The following is a 23837-nucleotide window of genomic DNA, read 5'->3' as shown; positions in this document are numbered from 1 at the left end:
GGGAAAAAACTCAAAACTCCAGAATGGGATGAACAAAAGACTTTACTTAACACAGGACAAAAAGGGAACAAAAAGCCTCGCAGGGCAACTCTTCAAAACACCAGGGAACTTCAAAGACACGGGAACCAAAGAAAATCCAAAAATCCAAAAGCGCGTGGAAAACAGAACATGCAGGGAGCTACTTAAACACGACCAGAAACACGACCAGAAACACGACCAAACAACCAAGGATCCAGCACCTGAGTCCAGGAGACGGGAACTTAAATAGACAGACACTGACGAGACACAGGAGGGCACCATGAACAATCAGGCCACAGAGAGGGAAGGGAAAACGAGACAACCAGGAACCAATAATTGAACAATTGAAGACAATCATACAATTACACAGGGTACAAGCAGGGCACAAAACAGAAGTGCCGCCATCTGGCGGCCCAACAAGGGAAACACAGACAGGAACACAGAACCATGACAATTTGAATCCGAAACAAATACGTATTTGTCCCAGGTCTGATTTACAGCCCTGTTTTCAGTTCAGACCCAGCAGTACAGAACAAAGAATAACCTCAGAACAGTCTAATTTCACCTAGCTATATTTCACATTGAATGAACAAAAGAACATGAACAGTACATTTCCCAAAATGCCAAAATGATTAATGATTAATGATTTCCCAATGCCAAAAGAGTCAATGTTGTGACAGTAGCGTAATCTGCTTCTGTGTAAAGTGACCTTTGTCACTAACTGAATGTGATTTTTACGGGAAATTCAGACTGTGGTTTCCCAAAATTGACTTTATCTAAGAGATTATAGAAAAACCCACATCTCCATGGTTTCCATATCAGTCCCCGAAGAGCCTCACATCGTTGTAATCTTGTAATGCTCCAAGGAGGAGGCGAGGGAGGTGGTGGCTCTGGTTCAGATCATTCTGCTCACTTATTTTTTCATTATACTGTACTAAAAATAAAAATAAATAAATAAATAGTAGTCAGGGCATTGTACATATCCAGGCCATTTTGCCCCAGAATGCTCTAAGCATTAAATTCTAGAATGATTAGAATTTAATCAGTCTAACTGTAAAATTAATAAATGGCCAGACTGAGAGTATTTCTTTCTCACTGAGAGGTTTCTTTACTCACTCCATTTTGCCATTATCAGGTCCTGCTAGAATGGGACTGGTTGAGAGTGCATGGCCATATTCCAAAGGTCATATTCCTTTACCCCCTTTCGCATAAAAAGAAGTTAGTAGCTAGAATACCAAACAGTGTAATGATTAGTAATGATTGACTGTAAATAAACAGGACGGGTCCTTTTTTTCTTTCAGACAAAACAAAGTGGGCCCAATGCAAGCTGCAGAGTTGGAGTCACTCTGTACCACTAAGAATCATCGCTGTACTGAACCATGAATTTCCTCCATCTATTATGTCTTTTTCAAGCCTTCCAGTGGACAAGAGCCCAGACTAGGACGTGAGTAATGGCTTTATCTGAGCTTTCATTTCATTCATTTGAGGATGTTTGTCAATTATCTGCTTTGTGTGTTGGTTTTCAAACTGTAGTATTCTGGAGTAGGTCAGGGGCTAAGACAACACATGGAAGCGTCCTTTACATTTGAACATGTTAACAAAACTGAAATAATGCACTGCTGGGCGATCCGTGATTGAATGTAAGATAAATTTTGTCAAGCTCATTTACCTTGCTAATGCTAAGCAAAGAGCTTTAGAGGCAATTTAGAAAGATTCTGTAAAGGTTTTAAATGTTTGTCTTTGTTTCTAACCACACTAGTGTGTCACCACACTAGTGACCAATAAGTGAACATTATTTAATTTTTACTCACATTTATATTGCAGAGTCACTGGCTGACTAATTTTGAAGCTGTCTGTTTTCTCTCATGACCCAGCAGAACTGCATCTATAGGGATTGCTAGGTAGCTAATCCTGCTAAGGCATTGCATTCCAGTGTACCAAATCCTTACCAGATCAATGCCAACTGAGCTGCACATAATTAGCAATAATGTCACCTGGAGAAGGAGTCATCGGGATTCTCCTAGTCTCACTGTATAAGAGCGTCTCCTGTCAATCACCACCTAAGGTCTGCCACCTCCTGTGCCAGTGTGCTCAACCAGTTGGGCAGCTCAGACTGTGGAATAAAAAGAAATGGTGGCTAGAAGTGTCCGCTGCAGAGGAGAACATGCATTTGTCTGCACTCTCCTGAACTGATGGAGTAAATTATAGCAACAACATGGATCAATAAATAATGGACAGCACATGGTGTGCATTTGCTTGAAAATATGCACTTCCACTATCTAATTGCACCTATGACTACACCAAGGTGAAACTCACTTTGCCGTTTTTTCGCCTGCCTCCTCAGGTATCTGGTCACTGCACCCAAAATCCTGCGACTGGATGCAGCCGAGAAAGTGGTCATCCAGGTCTTTGGCTATGACCAGGAGACCACCTTCACAGTTTCGCTAAAGAGCTACCCGGACAAGAAGCAAACGTTTGCCACTGAGTCTGTAACGCTTACAGCCGAGAAAGACTACCAGGCTGTGGCCACGCTGAGGGTCAGCACTTGCGCCTTGCTTACAACATAATGTTGTATCGATAGATAGATTGATTCTACTGTATTAGAGAAATAATGGATTCATCCAACGAAGAGAAACAAATCAATAAATGAAGTCTCTCTCTCTTCACCTTGTCTTCTCCACCATCTTTGAGTCATTGCCCCCTTTTCTCATTTCCCCTCTTTTTCCCTCTTTCTGTTTCTGTGTCTTTCGTCTTTGCAGCTCTTGCCCACAGATCTCTCCAAGGATGTCACCAATGTGTACCTGGAGGCCCGGTTCAGTGACCTTACCTCGGAACAGAAGCTTCCAGTATCCCGCGACAATGGCTTCCTATTCATCCAGACGGATAAGCCCCTGTATACCCCCGAGCAGTCAGGTCAGGAAAGGCAGTGAGCATCAGGGATATTTTTTAACTGAGATACTGGAGAAAACTGAGATTAAAACTAAACTAAGATTGATATGCTAAATGAATGTAATATAATATTTTTGTGTGCATGTACCTGACTGATTTTTTGTATGTACGTACTTCGACCCCCTCATCCCCCGATCCTGCAGTGAAGGTGCGGGTGTTCTCTCTCAACGCGGAGCTGAAGCCCGCCCTCCGGCCCGTCACCCTCACATTCCTGGTGGGTTGCAGCCACATCTCCTAGCAACTGAGTCACCGTCACACCATTCACAAGCATGACAGGAACAAATTTATGACATTTGGTTGACACAAGATACAAGTCACTGGTTGCTCGATAGAAGTTTAAGCATCCGTGGGGTTGTGATAACTGGACTAGGCCGATCCTGGTTCAGTTCTGCCTAATTTTGTTCTTCCTGGATCTTCACAGGACCCGGAAGCTATGGTAGTGGATACTGTGGATTTGCAAGATGTCACCGGGATCCTATCAATGCAAAATCCCTTCAAAATCCCCCTGAAACCAAAGTAAGAATTCAGTCTTGTCAGGCACAGTTAGTACTGGGACTGTTGTGTCAAATTGGTTGTTTTTCCTCTGTACTAATCAAATTTATATTTTAAATGAAACAATGATTAAGACAATATGATCTCAAGTATAGACAAGTTCTTTTCTTTAAAAAAAAAAATGCATTTAAGGTAGGCTGTGACAGAGGTGATGTCAAGAGGCTAGCCATGGATGGCCGATAATCAATCAGTCCATTTACAATGTCATAGTTTATTCTGTCAATAATGCAACAGTGACATTTCGGGGAGGCTATACCTGCAAAATAGGTTGACTTTTTGTACTGTGGGCTTTTCTATCACACTTTCTCATTATTTCTAGGCCTATTCTCTGTGCAAGGCTTATTCACAGAAAGCCTGAGATAGCTGTTGGTACCACAGAACTGTATGTGGCGCAAAAGTCTGATCGAATGCAGAGCAAAACCTTTACCCATATATGGACTTCTGGATCAAAGGGTCATTTCTATATGGAGAAAATGAATGGGAGTTTTAAATAACTGTCGCTGTCATAATGTGATATAATTATTTTGCTAACAGCAAGCTAACAGTGCTGTGAATTTTATTTATGTCATGGCTAGCCTGGCAGCGGTTCAGAGCTACCTGAAAAGCCATATCATTTTATTACCCTAATGGGTAACAGAAAATGGATTTGTGTGTGAATACATATATATACTTTTTTTAATTGTGAAAAAACCTGGACAATAACTGAGACTGAGATATTATAAAAAGAATGACTTTGAGAGCAAACAGTTCATTTTTATTGATATTCAAATTAATCCCGGAGGCTTTAGAGCAGTGGTGTCAAACTCGTGCCATGGAGGGCCGTGTGTATGCAGGTTTTCATTCCAGCCTCAGATCTTGATTATATAATTAGTTAAATTATTTGCTGAATTAGGGATGCAGGTTTGTGCACAATGGTGACCCGACGTCTATGGTGACCCGCATTGTCTAAATAAAAATTTTCTTATATTCTGTACTTCAATGCAGTTAAACGCATATGGCTGAATGAGTAATTAGAGTCAATTAAGGCAGCATTAATTGGTTGGAATGAAAACCTGCATACACACGGCCCTCCATGGCACGAGTTTGACACCACTGCTTTAGAGTATTGTTGAATCACATTAATAACTTTGTGAAGCTCAACTGTGAAGCGGTAGGTCACACAAGCTCACAGAACAGGACCACCGAGTGCTGAAGCGTATAGTGCATATAAATCATTCGTCCTCGGTTGCAACACTCACTACAGAGGTCCAAACTACCGCTGAAAACAACATCACCACAAGAACTGTTTGTCAAGAGCTTCATGAAATGGGATTCCAACGCCGAGCAACTGTATACAAGCCTAAGACCACTACATGCGCAATGTCAAGCATCGGCTGGAGTGGTGTAAAGCACACCGCCATTGTACTCTGGAGCAGTGGAAACACGTTCTCTAGATTGAAGAATCGTACTTCACTATCTGACAGTCTGACGGATGGCAGGATGCATAGTGCCAACTGTAAAGTTTGGTGGAGGAGGAGGAGGATGTTTTTCATGGTTTGATCTAGGCTCCTTCGTTCCAGTGAATGTGAATCTTAATGCTACAGCATATAATGACATCCTAGAGAATCGTGCGCTTCCAAATTTGCAGCAACACTCTGGGGAAGACCCTTTCCTATTTCAGCACAACAATGCCCCCATGCACAAAGCAAGGTCCATAGAGAAATTGTTTGATGAGTTTGGTGGGGAATATCTTAACTGGCATGCACAGAGCCCTGACCTCTACCCCATCAAACAACTTTGGGATGAATTGGAATGACGATTGCGAGCCAGGTCTTATGCCCAACATCGGTGCCCAACCTCACTAATGTTCTTGTGGTTGAATGGAAGCGTATCCCCACAGCCATGTTCCAAAACCATTTTCTTTTAGGGGCAGGTTCTTCTGAAAACATCTTTTCACATTATTCTTTTGGTTATTTTTCTATTGTCTTGGTATTAGTGAGCAAGTTTAGAAAATGGGAGGTTGATTTCTCTCAGAACTTTGTGTCATATATATTACAGTGTATGTATTATATGGAGCAATACTGTGCTATGTTCTTTGGCTCAACTGTTATAACCCCATCAGTAGATAATGGTGGATTGTATTATTTTTACCCATGATATTTTTTAACTTTATAACAATAATAATAATAATAATAATATGGTAAACCTGTGAAATGTCACAAACAGCTGACAGTCATTTGTCCCAAAACTTATGTTGATTTATGCTGGAATAGTGAGGCTTGACTCAATGCAAACATGAATTTTGCCCCATAGTCATTGTTTGATTTGAAATACAAAAATACTAATTTGATTAGTTCTGAGGATAAACAACCAATTTGACACAACTGTCCCAATACTTTTGCATTTAACTGTATGTGTTCAGTGTACAAGATAGCTCACTTTGACTGTCAAATAAACATTAAGGTTTTTTCCTGTTGGTCATGAGTAACTCCAAATAACATGACCTTGTGCTCTGTACAACAGGTTTGGAGTTTGGAAAATTGAAGCTACCTACGCTGAGGAATTCATCACCACAGCAAGAACTGAGTTTGAGGTCAAAGAATATGGTAATTCAACAATAACCATGGACAATTCAGAACCACAAAACTATTTTTGAGTAAAGTGACTTGTAGTTTCCCTAGCCACTTAGCATAAAAATGTATGATCATCATCAGGGACTACTGGACTGCTAATTAACATGCTATCCCCGTGTAATCATTAGGATTCTTCTTGGTGAACACGGCTCATTGTCTGTCACATGTTACATCCTTTCCACCATTATCCAGCATGCTTTGCCTCTGTCTTGCCCAGCATCCTCTGTCTTTTTCTTCCCTGAAGAATATCATGTCAGACTGAGTCACTAAGAATTTAGGCTAACAGGCAAAGCCAATGTTTAAAAACAGTGCTGCTCTAATGAGCATCAAACCTTCTTGAAATTTGTGCTAAAAGTATTCATTCTTGTAGCATTAGTTTCTGCCTCTTTTTCATTGAGATTCCTCTGCCTCTTTCATACCCACCATCTATTGCCTCTGTATTACCCAGAATCCTATATTTCCTGGGTTTTGCCAAACCCTTTGCTTTTCAGTTTTGCACAGACCCATGTCTTTATACTTACTGCAGTCATGTACTTTGGTCCATGTGCTTGTAATCATAATAATAAATGTTTGTCACACAGTTTTGCCCAGCATCTCCGTAATTATCGAGCCAGAGGCCAACTACATCAGCACAGCCAACTTTGAGTCATTCAAGGTGAAGGTGATGGCCAGGTGAGTCACAACATGCAGATCTGATCTGCTTCAAAGAGCATAATCCTGTAAAGATATGCACTGTTCTTCTTACTGTAAGGCTTGTGTGCATGAGTGTGTCTGTTTTATGTGTCAGGTACATGCATGGCCTGCCAGTAGTTGATGCAGATGTGTTCCTGAAGTTTGGGTACACTGATCAAAGCAGCACGAACGTATTAGCAGGGTCACTGCGGAGAGGTGTGGTAAGAGATCCACAGCCGTCCTTCTCTCCCCTCACTCTTTACCTCCTTTGGTTGCTGGGTTACCTAACAGGTTTAACTATCAAGATCTGTCAGCCCTTCGTTGAAATATGTTACATCCTTTTAAGTAGACATTTCATAGATCCAAGTGTGTGGGCCTGTGGTGGGGCTAGGTTCAAAAGACCAGGGAAAGAAATTTTTTATACAGCTGGCACACACACTGATTTTGCCAACTTTTGGCTGTATATAATTAGACCTTTCATGGTATGCCGAAAAGTTAGGTCATTACAGGCCCTGTATTCAGACTTGGAAGACAAAGCTGTTAAAGTGAAGTTGAAGTTATATGCATTTTCTAAAGGCTCACCTAAACTGCAAGTGGCCACAACACATAAGCAACACAGTACTGACAGGGCGGCACCGCAATGGCTCACAGACCATGGTGGCTCTTACACCCTCTGAGCATTTCTGTTGTATGCTATCACAATCACCACACCGCCAGAAAATATGCCTTTTCCCCCTCATTATTAAGTTTTATTTATTTGCTGCTACAGTAGGACAACCGAAAAGTTCAAATGCTTGCTCTTCCGTATCATATTTGCTTATTAACATATCTGCTGTTAATGCATATGCCTGCAGTCATATAACAATTCACTTTACATTTAGATCATATAAAAAAATCATTTTAGAGCAAATTTGTGTTTGCGAACATTTCTCTGTATGGCACAGCAAGTGGATAGGCCCCTAAGAACATACTTCATAAAAGCCAACCCCAGACTCATTAAAGCTCAACACAACCCACCCTTGTCGCCTAGGATATGACCCCACACATGCACTGATGCAAACATCTTGTTGTATCCATAATGCAGATACGGAACGGTAAGGGAGACTTTGAGCTGAAAGTGAAGGAGGTGTTTGAGGGCGAGGCCGAAGGACCACGCACACTACAGGCGCTGGATGGGAAGACCTTCTACATCACCACTACTGTGCAGGAGTCAACCGGTGAGATGTCACAGCTTTCAGCCATGGCATACGTTTGCCAAAACTGAACATTTGGACAGCCAAATGTTCAGTTTTGGACATACCAAAAATATGTCTTTACCAATACAGGGCTCTGCTCTCACAGCTTTATTGGCTGTTATTTTGTGTTTTCAATCGACTCATGGTATGAGAAAAGCATACATTTAAGACCACTTTCAGGACAACCACAGTCTCTTTGACTTAGCAACCCATATGGATTCATTCATTGACAGGTTCTTATATGAAATAGCTTACCAGGTACAGTTTCGGAATTCAAAAGTGTATTCATTGACCCGTGATGCCGTTTCATTCTGCCACTTCTAGTGAATATGGAAAGCGTTCTGCTGTCTGCCGCTTTTTTTCCACTGCAGTCCACCACCAGTCCAGCTGCTCAGTCATTATTAATCTGTCAGAGGAGCTCATCAAGAGGTGGCAAAGGCAGACTGCATGTACCTGACTGACCAGAAGGGTCACTTTTACATGATGACCCAAAAACAGTTTGGCCAAATCTCTCGCTCCCTGGACAATGCAACAGTCTGGTCACAGTCAGCACTGGCCTAGTCTGGATTTGATACCAGACTGTGGGATGCATCCATACACTGGAACTCCCCCCAGCAGCCCCTTTGAAAACCCTTTCATTTTAGTCCAGCTCGACACAATGTAATGACAGTAGGCTCATTTATGGTCCATTGCAGGTGGGATTTCTCAGGAATCAGAGCTTGCCACTGTGAAGTTCTGCCTGTCTCCCTACACTCTGGGCCTGATTGCCACTCCACCCTTCATTAAGCCTGGACTGCCTTACTTTGTCAGGGTAGGTACACTAATCTGATCTCATATGTTTGTGATTCTGTGATTTTGTCAATGCTGACTGGTCAACCAGCCTTCTTAGGCGAATATAATGTTAATATTGTCAACATCATTTTAATGTTTTTGCACCATCCACAAACGTAAGCATTGAAGATGTTGAAATGTGGTTAACAGTCACCTGATTTTTAACATATTATGTTCACTGAATTCAATTTTGGGACCTTCAAAGCGCACAGACAATATATCGCTGCAAATAATAGTTTAAAAATCTTTGCAAAATTAAGGTAACAGACAAACTTAAAAGTAAATCAAAGCAATAAAGTAATATCTGGTTGCATGGCCCTTAAATGCAACAACTGCATGTCTATGACACACTGACATCACCAAACATTTGAGGCCAGATTTACTAAGCCTTTTGCAACTATTTTCAGACACAGATATGATGCATTCTGCCACAGAAACAAGTGCTTATGTATCGAAGAGGTGCAGGGGGCTGGAAGCACAATATGCGTGTAATCTATATTAGTCATTGCAAGGTCCACTACTCTCGATGCCTATGCATTTAAGAGAGGATCACACAAATAACGGGCAGAGATATTATAAGTGTGACTGATTATGTATTCCATAGAATTTACTAAAGTTTGCACAATTAACAAGGGTCAATTTTTTACATAAAAGTTCTCTGCCCCTGGAAAGCAGGTGTAAATCAAGGCGCAAGCAAGATGGAGATATATGTACAGTCCTCAAAGATGCACTGAGAGAATCTTTGCAACAAGAATCACATTATTTCAACTGCCTAAGCAAGGCATCATAAAACAGTAACAATTATTAATATGAACTAGTATTAATTATGATTGCAGCCAAGCAATAGGCTGGGTGTTTGTCACAAAAAATATTGTTTAAAGTCACAGAGCAGTCATGACAAAATTGCTAAAAATCACGGAAAACGTAAAAAAAAGAGTCAGAAATCACACAGTTTAAAAACATTAATTTATTAAATTAACCAATAAATCTCATGTGCGGCCGTGGGACATGACTGAAATACTGTGCACAACTGTAGCAACAGTAACAAGTGCATGACGTAAAAAAAATCATTGGCCAGTTGCTGCTAGTAGCTAAATAATTGATAGGCTGGTGCATTAAACCACATTCAACCATTATGGAAAGAGCATGCTTTTTGCCTTGAACAAAACAATGTTAGGAACAGAGCATACAGAATATGCTCAAATTGCATTACTAAAATAATAAATCACAGGATTACTGTGTGCTTGTTTTTATTTCTACCCTTTGACCCCACTTAAATCCCAGAGATTTTGGAAGAATCCCCCTCTCTTAAATGAACCCATTATCTCCAAAATTATATACAGTGCAGACATGGTTCAAAGCTTGAAATAAAGACCGCATTTGTACCAAAATGACTAAATCCCCAGATCCTATGGGAGTCTCTCTTTGTAAACATACAGGACAAATTTGTTCTGAAAAACAAAAAAAATAAATTAGAATTTTCTTCATTCTGTAGTGATTATACCAGGCGGTACCCAGGTTTCTTTTTCCAATCCCCCAGGATGTATACAACACCAGGATAAAAGTTTGGAGTGGACTGAAGAAAGCAGTAAAATTTGATATGCATTTTCCCAAAGGTGGGCCCAAGTGTCCCAAAAACCTCTCCAAATGGAACCAAATCTCCCCAAATTGGAATAGTGTGTATATCTTTTTTCCCAGCCATATTCCACTTCCAGAAGCTAATTCCATTGAGGGTGGTACCCTCTGTAACTCCACAAAACAAATATTCTATTTGCCCATTCTCTCTTTCAGACTAAGCTATATTTCAGTCAAATGCTGTCATTTTGGAGAGCTTCTATGTACAAAATGTGTTCATAATGGTTAGTTATCACTCAAACTAAATTCCCTTAGATAAAGTCAAACCACTTGGAGTGCTGCAATCAGCTGCCAGGCTGCAGTAAATCAGGCTTTAAGCAGTGAACCTTCTGATCACAACAGAGCAAGAGCTCTGCTCCTGAAAACACTTTCATCTCAATGGAAATAATGCAGAATGAATAATGACTTTTGCTAGCCAGTGTACAAAGACATGATTGATTGCTTTGGGGGATTTTAGCAATATTAATACTGTAGTATTAGCTGTTGTTTGACTTGTTGCAGACAATTACTGGATTATAAACCATAATAATCAACCGGGGGTGTCAATTTCAGCCATCCTTTGGGAAAGGGGACTGCTTTGTTGTTTCTCTTGTTATCTCTAGTGGTTTTATTGACTGAGACAGGGTTTTTTGCTTAAAAGTGCGAAGAGCCTAAGCTTTACAGCAGCGTAGATGTTACAGCAGTGCACCTTGAATCAGTGACCAATAAAAGCAATAATTTAAGACAATGCTATTTTTGACCACCGGCAACCCATTGGGATTTCAAGAGGTTAGAGTTAGATTTTGTGCATGTGACAACTTTGAGTCTTTAAGAACAATTTGTCACGTTACTGTAGCCATAGAAAGAACGTTCAAAAATCATGGAAACCGCAAGAACGGCAAAGTTCATGACGCTGCCAAAAAAGACAAAAATAATGGAATCCCTGACACCTGAGACTTCTTTGACAACCACCCAGCCATAGAAGTAATTACTCTTCTGGGAGAAACAAAAGATGACCTAGAGTCTCCAACATGTTCCCATTCCACCCCGGCAATAGTCATGCTCCTTGCAACATTGCATTCTCGCATTTGGATAAATTAAATCGGAAATCGCAATGTGACTCGGCTGTATATTCCACAGCTGTTCTTCGCTGTCCATAGTCCTGGATAGCCTACGGTCTTACATGGCAGGACTATGGCCAGAATGGACTCATAAACACTGGTAATTTTTATTGTGTATTCAATGCACTAAACAGGAGTTTTTCTTTTTTTTTTTTTTTTTTTTTACTTTTAAGCTCATACGCGAAATGTGAATAGTGCCATTTGCTGATTGCGTAATTAGTTGTAGCCATACTTAAAGATACATTAATTTCAGACAGACTGAAAATGCACCAACACACCCTTGTCAGCCCACAATTTGCGCTTCAAGTTTTATGTTCGTAAAACTGGTCTCTTTCAGTTGATCTTTCTGGCTTCATCAAGTGAAATTCATACTCGATTGGTTTTACAATAAGGTGGCTGATTAGTCAGTCCAAAACTTTCCACTTTTCCCCATTGATGAATGCTTTGGTTGCATATGCGGTGCATTCGGGTCATTGCATTGCTGCAGGATGAAACAACGGCCAATGTGCCAACGGCCAATCAACAAAAATAAGTGAGCCAGTTCCAGGAGCAGCCTAGCATGCCCATGCTATGACACTACCTCCTCCATATTTCACAAATGAGGTGGTATGCTTTGGAGCTTGGGCTGGTCCATCCTTTCCCCACAGTTCTGGGGCATCGCTGTATTTTATTTATTTTTTTTTTTGGCAAATTCTAATTTGGCCTTTCAATCTTGCAGTGTGGTTCTTGTGATATTTTCACCCCTGTCCTCTGGAGACTGCTGTTGATGTCACAGATTCTGGTCTTAGGGTTTTTCTTCACAGCTCGCAGAATTTGTCTGTCATCAACTGTAGTTGTCTTCCTCCACCGACCTGTACAGTTATTTCAAAGTCCACCACTGGTTTCTTTCTTTTTAAAGACTTTCCAAACTGCTGTACTTGACATATCCAGTTTCTGTGCTATCCAGAATTCTTCTGTCGTCACAGCTTACAGATGAGTTGCTTTTCAGTCATAGTTAGTTATTTGGTCTTCATGATGGTGCCTTCTCACTACAAATGCTCCACGGATAGAAACAAAGGCTCTGCTTTTTTTTAGTCCAGACATCAGACCTTCTTAACTCAACTGAGATGTTGTGGCATGACCTGAAGAGAACTGTTCATGTTAGAAATCCAACAAATATCAATGAACTGAAGTGAAGTTCTTGTGCAAGTCTGATCGGCGGCTATAGGAAACATTTGTTTGAGGTTATTGCTGCTAAAGAGGTCCTATCAGTTGTTGATACTGGTGCAGATGCTGGTAGTAAGGCTTCAAATACATACATACTGGTAAGGGCTCTTGCAACTGTATAATATTCTTTCTGAAGCTTTCAACAAAGCTTGGGCTGTCATGAAACTCCACCCCTTACAACTCCCTCAACCTCTCAACACAGTAAACTGCGGAGTGGATAAGGATCCAAACTTTGAAACATAAAGTTTTTGATTAAAATCCCGAAGCTACCCTCTCCAAAATATAATCAGTCAGGATAATTTTTATGATCCCACACATGGAAATTCAGTTGTCACACTAACTACAATCCCATGGCAAAAGTTGATGAAAAAACTGATTTTTGTCAGCCTTGATTCATAAACCTGCAAGGTCATGGCCCAACATAAAATGATCTCCGTGCAAATTACAATATATAGGTATTATATTGAACATAAGAATGGTATTCGTAGAAATGACATTTGCTCGCCTATTGCAAGACTTTACTCAAGCCAGTCATCCTGCCAAAAAAATTATAAAACACAAAGAGGTGTCAATATTAAACAGAAATTGCTACAATCAGAATGTAAATGGATTTTCTACTTAAAAACATCACATCCAGATGGCTTTAATGAAGACTAAGTTGTTTTCTGTAGATTTATCTTTTTATCATGCCCATTCCAATGTTTGTTATGTTTATCTATCAGTCTGGGATGATAATCTTGCCCCTTTTTTGTATTTAATTCTTGTAATACTTGGAAATTTAAACTTTGATGCTGTCTATCCTCGTGTTCCCATTGTTATGTGATTTGCAACACTTTGTACAGCATACAAATTGTAAGGCTTATGACGTATACAACTATTGGTGCTCTCTTCATTACCAGCTGACATCTATTAACTAATTACAATTACATCTTCTTTGTACATTCAGACCCTGATGAACGTCTAAGAAAAAACTGTTCATTGTTTGATTGCTATCTTGAGCGCTATGGACTTCATAATCAATTACATTTCTGCTATAGCCTCCTCTTTGTGTTTTTTCTATTTTACACCAGTGCATGGGTTATTCCACATTTTTCCACTTGTTTTATCACTTTTGACATATGCATCTGGTTTTATGCTCTCTAAACATACAGTATAAGACAAAGGCACAAACTTTCTACACTGTTCCAATATAAAATTTGCCATGACTTACCAACTGCCTGTCTAATCCTAACAAAACCTTTGCTTATTTGTCTGTCTGTCTATCTTGTCTCTGTTCCATTATTTTTTCACTATTTTTGTAATGTGTGCTTGGAACCCTATAATTGCTGCTTGGGGCAATACTGTTATTATTATAACAACAATAATCGCAATAATGATAATGTACATTTTTTTGTGGTTGGTTATATATTTTTGTATTTTTTGGTGGTCTCAGGTAATGGTGAAGGACCCCCTGGGGCAACCGGTACCCAGGGTACCAGTAAAGGCACTGGTAACCATCATGGATGATGAAACACAAGCCCAAGATCACAGCGACCAGAACAAGTATCAGATAAGCCAGGCGGACGGCACCGCACTCTTCACATACAACATCCCACCCAACTCCAAAACAGCCACATTTTCAGTGAGAGCCGACCAATTTCACTAGCATGGGCTATGCCATAGCATTAGTCTATGTCTGAACAATTCTCTGAATTATGGATTTTTGTGTAAAAGAAAACAAATGCTGTGGCTTGATTTCCATATTAGCTGCTAACTATGAGAAAGCTACATCTCTAGCAGTAGCAGGAGCTGGGTTTGTGCGATGTAGATGGTGTGTTTGAGTGCACAGATAGTGAGACTTATGCTGTCTGTGTAACAGTCTGTGGGCTGACTGACAGGGACAATGTGTTTATTTGTGTTTCAGTCTGTAACCCTCCACGTGTAGTTGAGTATGTGTATGTGCGCATGCTACCTGTGTCTGTAACAGTGTCCGTGCTTGTGTTGAATGAAGGGGCCTGTGTCTGTGGTTACAGCTGCAGACTGAAGACAGTACGCTGCCTCACACCAGCCAGGCCAAACTGACATATAGCGCTGAGGCCTACAAGTCAATTAACAAGCGCTACCTGTATATTGACTGGGCCTCCCACTACCAAGACATGAAGGTGGGCGAGTACGCCAGCATCAATGTCTACTTCTACCACCACCCTAGCCTCACCCTGGGAACTTTCAGCTACCAGGTGACTTTTGTCTCTCTTCAGCTTATTTGTCTGATGACTCACTACATGAATGTCTTTTTTTGTGAACTAGAGGTATCATGTAACCTGCAGATTAATTTGTTTCGTATTTCACTAATGTTGTTTCCACATTATGTACATATTTCATTTATTCTTTCTTAAAGAATTTTAAAAAACATTTTCTTTATTTTAAAAAAGCCCAAGCTGGGAAATATGGCATATCCATTCTCAGCCTCCATTGTTACTCCTCATGACTCATTGCTCTCCACAGATCATCTCCAAGGGGAAGATTGTTAAAGTCAAGACGGTGCCACGTGTGGGGTCCTCCAATGTCCAGAACATCAACTTCCACGTAACCGCAGACATGGTGCCGTCCGCTCGCCTCTTGGTCTACTACATCTTGACTGGGGAGCAGACGGCAGAGCTGGTAGCTGACTCTGTGTGGTTTAGCGTGAAAGCAAAGTGTGTCAACGGCCTAAAGGTATATCACCATCTGATTGGTTTCTCTCATTTTTGCATTTAAATGCTGTTATAATGAAAAATACACAGTGTAAAAATAGAGCCACACTAAGTGTGTACTGCCAGTGACAGTGACCCCGCCCCCCCCCCCCCTTCCTGCTTTGGGACAGACGAAGTTGTGGGCCAATCAGGAGTCATACGAGCCCAAGGAAAATTTGATGCTGCAGGTGCAGGCAGGCCATGGCTCCTTGGTGGCTCTCTCCTCAACTGACACGGCTGTCTACAACCTCCGTGCTCCTAGCAGTGACCCCATGGCCAGAGTGAGACAAGCACAAGACCCAGAGCAAACCGCACACCCAGTGCAGTCCACATTCAGCTGAATTCAACATGGTCAATCCAATCAACACAGTCCACACAAGGGACGCATTTGCCTAAGATTTGCCTATCACTTCTTGCTAGTGTCAGTTAATCTTTGCATCAGTAATGTTTAATCATGAAATTTTGTCCACATGCGAAGTAAATGAATGTTGAATAATAATTATATACTGACTCACAGTGGATATGACCCATCCTAGTTTAGGTTAAATTCACTAAAATACTCAAAATAGCTATATTTAATGTTAAAATGTACATTAACCGCTTTGTCATTTGAATTTGGCAGCATCTGTCAGGACGGTCACTGTCCTACCTTCATTGGGGTCATTGTTTTTAGTAGGCGCTTATGTTTTGTGATTGATTGAAGTACTGCTCTAGGAAAATGCTATTTCAGTTTCAGTTTGCATTAAACTTGATTTTCGTCTATTTTCTCGTAAAAAGACCAAAAAAGGTCTTCTTTCAAGGCATTCAGGCATACAACACTATTGTTTTTCATTTTTTGCATATTAATCATTTTTTGGTTTACCAGTTTTTTTAAATTACATTCACAGTACACACATACACACGATAATCAGTCACAATTAACACACAATTAACAAGTTCACAGTTAACTGAACTCAGTATGGTCCGGATGAAAACAGTCCATACTGAATTTTTCATGTCCCAAAGTGTCTTTGAAGTATTTTTTTTAGTTCATTACTACCAGCTGTTGTTGCCATTGTCCAGTTTTTAAAGAATGTGCTCAGACACACCAGTCAGCTTGCAGAGGATCCTAACCGTGACCTTTGACCCTTGGGGCAGACTCTGCATCACATTGAACGAAGCGACCAGGGCTGTGGGGGAGGAGGCGGTAAAGACAATGCCAATGTGTTCCACATTGCCGGCCTCACTTTCATGACAAATGCTAATGCCAAAGCCACATCATCTGAAGGTATTTCCCTGTTCAAAGCCATATGGCACACCTTCACACCTCTGTGGTGGTGTTAGCATAGCCTCAACAAAGTAAGACCCAACTTGGGAGTGGAGGGCAATGTTAAATTGTATGTCAAATAATGTGAAATTGTATAAAATCCTAAAATGTTATTGAAAATGAATTGAAAATATAAATCTGAGAGGGAACCCTGTCTACTGCATCAGGTCAGCCATCAATGTCCTCCTTATTAATGTTATTGTTGTTTTTGTTTTGTTATTCATACCTACTATGAATGTTCTTGTTCATCGTCTCAGATATGGTATTTATGAAGCACTCTGTGATTTATTTTTTATGCTGAATTACATCACACCTCACTACAGTTAGGTAATGTTAAGGGCAGGCTGAGTCTCTCCAGTAGGATGCAGGGATCAGATACAGTCTGAAATTATCTGTAACGATGCCTGTCTTTCAGATGCGACCTGCTCAGCGGTCTTGCGACCAAAACGGTCCACTGACATGCAGAAAGAAATAATGAAGAAAGGTGAGACAGCACAGTGCCGTACCTCTCTACATCTCTCACAACCGTGGGGGCGGGGCAACACAAGCACATAATCACCTTCCTCTTCCTGTTTGGCTCCAAGATACTCCTCAGGGTGATGTTTACAGTTTTGTTCCATGTCCACCCCCACCCCCACCCCTGCAGTTCAGACGTATAACACAAGAGAACAGCAGCGTTGCTGCCAAGGGGGGATGAAGAATATCCCAATGCTGGAGACGTGTGCAGACCGTGCCCACCGCTTGCCCAGGCACAAAAAAATATCTGATCACGAAAAATGCAAGAGTGTCTTCGCAGAATGCTGCGATTTCTACATAAAACTGAATGCCGCCTCCACCACCCACCTTATTCTCGCACGCATGGGTAAGCCAGAACATAATTTTTAAAGGGGTAGTGGGATAATGACTCGTACTGCTGTTTGTTCAGAGCTTTGATTCAGTGCTGTAACTCAGGTTTGGTGTTGTGATTCAGACTCAATGCTGTGACTCAGACTCAGTGCTGTAACTCAGACAAAGTGCTGTGACTCAAAGTTCTGTGACTCAGACTCAGTAGTGTGACTCAGACCAAGTTCTGTGACTCAGACTAAGTGTTATGTTTCTGGTTTTTTTTGTTACCTTTTAGTTAACTATCTGCTTTTTCTCCTGCACAATCTTTGTTTCAGTTTTTGTGTGGGTGTGGTTTTTTCCTCTTACTCTCTCTCCCCTCAGCTTATCACTCCCAGCTGTTCTGACTGCATTCTCACTTAATGGTTAATCAGTCATTTCATTCACCTGTTCTCTGTTTGCATGTTCACGCTCTGTTCATTATCTCTCATTTCACACACCTGGGTTCCTTGGTATATATTCTCTGTTTCCCTGTTCTTCTTTGCCAGATTGTGCCTCTCGTTTATGGTGCCTTTCCAGCGGTTACTGCTCATTAGTCTGACTCGTGTTTTGATCTTGCCTGTTTACCCGACCACCAATTTTTGCCTGCCTACTTTGTTTTGCTGATTTCCTGTTCTGACCTCCGCCTGTTTAACGACTTTGATTTTTGCCTTCCGATTCTGTACTTTTGGCCCGGTGGATTTTTCTGGTTTTTGATCTTTGCACGAACTGACTACGAGACTGCCTGCTGTATTGTGTACCTTTTTGAATTAAACATCCTTCGGGAGTTTCGACACTCGGTTGTCCAAGTCTGCATTTGGGTCCACCACACCTCTACCCGTGACACTAAGTGCTGTAACTCTGGTTTGGTATTGTGACTCAATTCTGTGACTCGAGGCTTGGTGCTGTGACTCATTCTTGCAGAGCTGGAAATCCAGTTTGGCTTCAACGCACCAAGGGTACGCAGCTTCTTCCCAGAGAGTTGGCTGTGGGAGGTGTACCGCGTCACTGACGGGTAAGGAAATCTGTCCCTAGGTCACACAGCAGTGTCCACTCGTGTTGGGTGATGGCAGTTTATTTCAAAGTCACACCAATGGAAGTAATTCTCTTTGAATTGTTTTTATAAAACACTGTCCTGCCAAAACTATGCAGAACATAAGACCATATAATTTAATAGTTGAGACGTTAAATGGTTTTTATCCTCAACACAAGGTTTTTATACTATCCATGGGATTTGGTTTCAGAGATCCTCCATTACTAACATGACGTGAAGTAAATGACGATACAAAATGGATACAATGTGTTAGACCTCTAGCTATGGGTATGAATGTGAGCGAATGGTGTGTGGGCCCTGTGATGGACTGACCAAAACCCTGACCAGGAGTAAGTGGTTTATAAAATGGATGGATGGTTTGATGGAAATTTAAACAAGGAAAGTAAATTTGGCAAGACTGCAAGTCCCTTTTAATAATAAAGCTTTTGGCTAGTAGACCTTCCTCACAGAATTTGAGTGAGCCATCAGACGGGTGTGGCCTTTTAACGCTCTTCAATAAATGCTTTTGAAAAAGTCTGATCTCAGTCAAATACCCTGACAAAAGGTCAGTTGGCCAAAAGCTCGTTAAAAAAGACTGACAGTCCATCTCAGCATGCCATAGTTCTTTATTTGTTTACATTTTTTTTTTTTTTTTTTTTTCCACTTGGGTATTGTCATGTTCTGGTGCTCCCTTCTCCAAACCCCTATTAATTCATTTTTTAAAAGTATGCATCTTTAGCTTCTCACTTATTGAATCATTTAAATGCAAGAAAAAAAAAAAAGATTGCACAATTGTCCTTAAACCAGCTGCTGAGGGATTATGAGATAAGGAGGACACTATCTGCACCGTCTCTGAGCAGTTGCAGGGTGTGAAACTGCTGGCCAATGGCAGTGAGAGCAGTCCCAGCTAACACACAATGTTCTCACAATATTTCTGGGATGTTATAACCTAGCCACTACATGGCAGCAATGTTGTGAGAATGCTTTGTGTTAGCTGAGCTGTGGTTCGCGCTGTCGGGTGTGCTGCCGGCCGTTTACCTGGGGCACTGTGGGAGCTTGTCAGGGCTCACAGGAAGGTCACATGCTGTGCATGTTGCCACTCAGGTCAGGGGTGCTGTCAGTTCAAAAGAGCCTGCCAGATTCGCTCACGACCTGGGAGTTCAAAGTGGTGGAGATGTCCAGTGAGGGTAAGAGAAACATTATCTGTACTGCTTCACATAGGTTCTGCACGTACTGAGCAGAAGGTAGCGATCTTATCTAAAAATCTATATAAAAAAACAACAGTAGAGCAAAGTGTTGCCTGGTCCAATGACAAAAGCTGACCCATCAGCCCCCACTGCTAGACTAAGAGTCCTGTTTTGTCAGCCCCCTAAACTGCCCCTTTGCCTGCCCTGCCCGTCCGCAGGGATGTGTGTTGCCGACCCCCTGAGAGTGCCAGTGACCCAGGAAGTGAGTGTGGATGTACCCGTGCCCTACAGTGTGGTGCGTGGGGAGCAGATTGAGTTGCGCGGCTCTGTGTACAACCAGTTGGAAAAGGAATCGGAGGTAAGGGGCCGACAACCGGATTAGTTTTTGAACAAAAATTAAAACTGCAGTGCTTGCAACCTGGTATTACAGGCTGAAAGGGCTACCAAGGTTTCTGTGGGGTCAAATGGTGTATGCTAGGTGGCCAAACAAAGGTTGACCTGAAAGGCCAATGAAAAGTTCTGGATAAACAGGCTACCGGGTGGCTCATTCTGCAGAAGTTCTGGTTCAGGATTGTGTTGTGTCCAGCTGTGCTCCTAACCAGCACTAGTTAGGTTTTGGATCTTCACAGCACTGAATTCTAGTCACAGTGTTGGCCAGTCCTAAGGTGTGGTGCAAAATTGGCCATAGAATTGTCCGGAGCAGGAGGGCTAGTCGGCATGATTGCTTTTTTCTCTCTGTACCAATAGCTCTTCTGGTAAATTAGGCATCTGCAGCCTGCCTGTGCCAACTGTGCATGAAGTGAACTTCATGGCTGGCAGCACAAGCTCTAGAGGAGAACCAAAGCGCATCTGCGCTCTTCAATGGATGGAGAATAACACCGCTGTCTCAAGAGACAGCCTTAAGCCGGGCACCCACCGCACGCGTATCGACCGCGAGCGCACTACGCGCGTAACTGAAGCGTAGTTGAAGTACTGTTATTACAACGGCAGTGGGCGACGTCTCCACCAGATGCGAACGCGTCGCGAACCGGCTGCGAAGCTGAAGCGTAGTTTTTCGCTTCTGTTCTATTTTTTCGGCTTGTCGCGCGTCACGATGGCCTGTTTATACACAGAAATATGCTCTAAAATGCTAGATATACATGCTCTGATTTATATTTCATCGTTATATTACTGGGGGTGTGTCCCTAGTTCCCTCTTGCAGTAGTGGAGAACAAGATAAAACCAGATATTTTATAAGTGGCTAAAAAATACAAGCCTTTTCGTTTTTCTATTGTCCTGGCAGGGGAAAAAAATTAAAACTGGAACCTGGGAAAAAGGCAAACTTAGTTTCGCTATCTTATTTTGCGGAGGGGGCGGTGTAAATTTGAAAATACACCACAGAAAGACGTAGCCTATTGAATGATGTAGAAGTGAATGCACCGAGCAGCGGTTTGTTAGCTTGAGTGTTGGAAGGTAGTTTTTAACCAACCATTGCTCAGCCTATTTGACTTTTCCGATGTCTTCGTTCACCGTGCTTTCAAAAAGGGCTTGTTAATAAAATCAGATAATCCACAGTGCTTTAAAAAGTCAGATTTAGTGGTCTTGCCGATGAAAATGCACCTATTTTATAAATGAAGTTGTAAGCAAGCCTTTATTGCACTTGTACTTCAAAGCTTCCGGTGTTCATGACGTTGTGGTGTTCATATCCCTTCAAGTTTAAACTGTTACGCTATCTTTTTGACGATTAACTGATTTTACTAAATATGATCATATAAATGTTTTGACGTGAATAACAAGACGACATAGGAATTCCCAATGGTTGATTATGGATTATTTATTATTATTATTATTATTATTATTATGATCATTACATATTCTTCATAAAGTTGGCACGCTTGTTAACCAAGCAAATAAATTAATGCAGTTTGAGTTATTATGTAGGCTACGTTGCGATTTAAGCTTATGGTAATTCTTTAAAGCGTTTACTTTCTCACGTATTTACATGTGTTAAAAAATATTACCATATTAACAGACTGAAAAAGGTCTCTCACCAAGTATTCACTTACCCATAATCAAAAGTCCTGAACAAACGTGAAATACACGATGTAAGCCCACTGCAGACTGTGAGAGCTACTAGGAATATAGAGCTTTAAGCAAGCCTTTGCGCGACACAAACGGAACCAGTGGAGAGACGCTACGCGTTGCGCCGTGCTGCTTCGCCGTGCTGCTTACGCGACGCTTACGCAACGCGTGCGGTGGGTGCCCTGCGTAACACATACAACTGGGCATTCCAAATTTGCAGAAGAATACAGAATTCTGCGTAAAATTGATATGAATTATTTATAATTTCACAAGAACCACTGGGGGGTGTGTGGCTCCTGGATTCAAACCCACTTCTCTCTGAAAGCAGTTATGCATTACTGTCCCATTCACCCCATCTCTTGTTCTCTCCCTCCTTCCCTTTCTACCTCTGTATCCCTTTCTGTTAATTCCCTTTCCTTAATTTTCTCCCCCTTTCTGTGGGTATAGTTCTGCGTGACCTTGACGGTCCCCCAAGGGGTGTGCCTATTCAAGGGGGTGGCCAAAGGGAGTGGGGCGCCCCGGAGCACCACCTGCAACAAACGAGCACTGGAAAAGAAGTCTGTTTCCATGGTGACTTTTACCCTCATGGCCTTGGAGGTGGGAGAACACAAGCTCCGCTTCACCCTGCTCACCACCCTGGGCTCAGAGACGCTCATCAAGACCCTCCGTGTGGTGGTAACCATGCCTACCATTACTACTGCTGCTATCATTACTGTTACTATCACATTCCTACTATGTTAGATATAACTGGAGCACAAGCAATCTGTGCAATGGCTCCTCATCTTTTAGCCTTTTAGGAAGCAAGCAGAGCTCTGGAAATGGCCCCAGCAAGCAACCGGTCACAATTCACTTTATATGAGGTGTTTACATGAACCAGGACACAACAGTTTGTTTGTTAGTTACTCCTATTAGTATTGCGGCTACCATTACTACTACTGCAACTGTTACTGCTATGGCTACTGTGATTACTACTGCTACAATAATACTGCGATAACATACTGCTACTATTACAATTACTTCCACAGCTATTTTTTTTAATGTATATTGCTTATACTGCTGTTAATGTTACTACTACCACCACTCTTTCTGATTGTTATTTCTTTATACTACTACTTTTAACCCTTAGTTAACTGCTGTTATTTTTACGCTGTTACTGCTACTACTACAGGTACTACTAATAATTCTATTACAAAGTTTGCTTCTGTTACCAATACACTAATACTCATTTTTATAAACAGGATTAAATTAACACAAATATTATTGCTGAAATAGCACCAGTGCAGATTATAGCAGATGTCTGTGATAACAATGCCTGCAATTAAATACTTCAGAAACGAAGGGTTGAGCTTGAGAACGGAAGGCTTCCATGCAAACCTAAGAAAGGTGTGTACCCCACAGGATGGTGAAAGCAGGCAGGATGTGGGCAGTATTGCTTTTGTGAAGCACTGACCTGATTTGTGTTTCAGCCTGAGGGCATCAAGACGGAGATTCTAGTCGGTGGAACTTTGGATCCTCAAGGAGTGTATGGTGAGGACCCTGGAGCAGTAGCTATCATTACATTAGAACGATATGACTATCCGTGCTGGTGCAGAGCAGTGTTGTAGCTCAATCATCTCAATTCCATGTGCAGTGTCAAGTCTTCAATACCCACATCCAGGTCCAAGTCACTACTAAGTCTGAGTCCAGTGCTCAAGTTTGAGTTGAGAAGTCTGGAATGAAAACAATAATTAGCTCTTAATATTATTGTCATATGGGTGTGTGCTATTAAACACAAATCTAGTTTTAGTTGCAAAAGTCCACAAGAAGCTTTTGTTTTAACAACACGACACAGAAAGAGGAGCAGGGACTTTAATAATGGCCAATCATAG

At 41.5% G+C, this 23837-nt stretch overlaps 1 protein-coding gene across 1 annotated transcript in view; it reads left to right on the top strand.

The window, feature by feature from the left end:
* The first annotated feature begins 1257 nt into the window (after window positions 1-1257).
* Window positions 1258-23837, top strand: part of c5 (complement component 5) — a 35685-nt gene continuing 13105 nt past the window's right edge. The window contains exons 1-22 of the mRNA XM_064354541.1: window positions 1258-1462; window positions 2363-2555; window positions 2778-2931; window positions 3111-3181; window positions 3389-3483; window positions 6022-6104; window positions 6713-6803; window positions 6919-7024; window positions 7888-8020; window positions 8734-8849; window positions 14243-14431; window positions 14823-15026; window positions 15295-15504; window positions 15653-15802; window positions 16659-16788; window positions 17243-17311; window positions 17474-17689; window positions 18613-18703; window positions 19826-19908; window positions 20127-20266; window positions 22417-22644; window positions 23436-23496. Coding sequence (XP_064210611.1) covers window positions 1398-1462; window positions 2363-2555; window positions 2778-2931; window positions 3111-3181; window positions 3389-3483; window positions 6022-6104; window positions 6713-6803; window positions 6919-7024; window positions 7888-8020; window positions 8734-8849; window positions 14243-14431; window positions 14823-15026; window positions 15295-15504; window positions 15653-15802; window positions 16659-16788; window positions 17243-17311; window positions 17474-17689; window positions 18613-18703; window positions 19826-19908; window positions 20127-20266; window positions 22417-22644; window positions 23436-23496 — 2878 coding nt within the window. The 5' untranslated portion in view covers window positions 1258-1397. The remainder of the gene's footprint in view (window positions 1463-2362; window positions 2556-2777; window positions 2932-3110; window positions 3182-3388; window positions 3484-6021; window positions 6105-6712; window positions 6804-6918; window positions 7025-7887; window positions 8021-8733; window positions 8850-14242; window positions 14432-14822; window positions 15027-15294; window positions 15505-15652; window positions 15803-16658; window positions 16789-17242; window positions 17312-17473; window positions 17690-18612; window positions 18704-19825; window positions 19909-20126; window positions 20267-22416; window positions 22645-23435; window positions 23497-23837) is intronic.

This window comes from Anguilla rostrata, chromosome 10, assembly GCF_018555375.3.
Source record: "Anguilla rostrata isolate EN2019 chromosome 10, ASM1855537v3, whole genome shotgun sequence".
Taxonomy (NCBI): Eukaryota; Metazoa; Chordata; class Actinopteri; order Anguilliformes; family Anguillidae; genus Anguilla; species Anguilla rostrata.
Note: the sequence above shows the minus strand (reverse complement) of the source record. Positions and strands in the feature narration are given on the sequence as shown.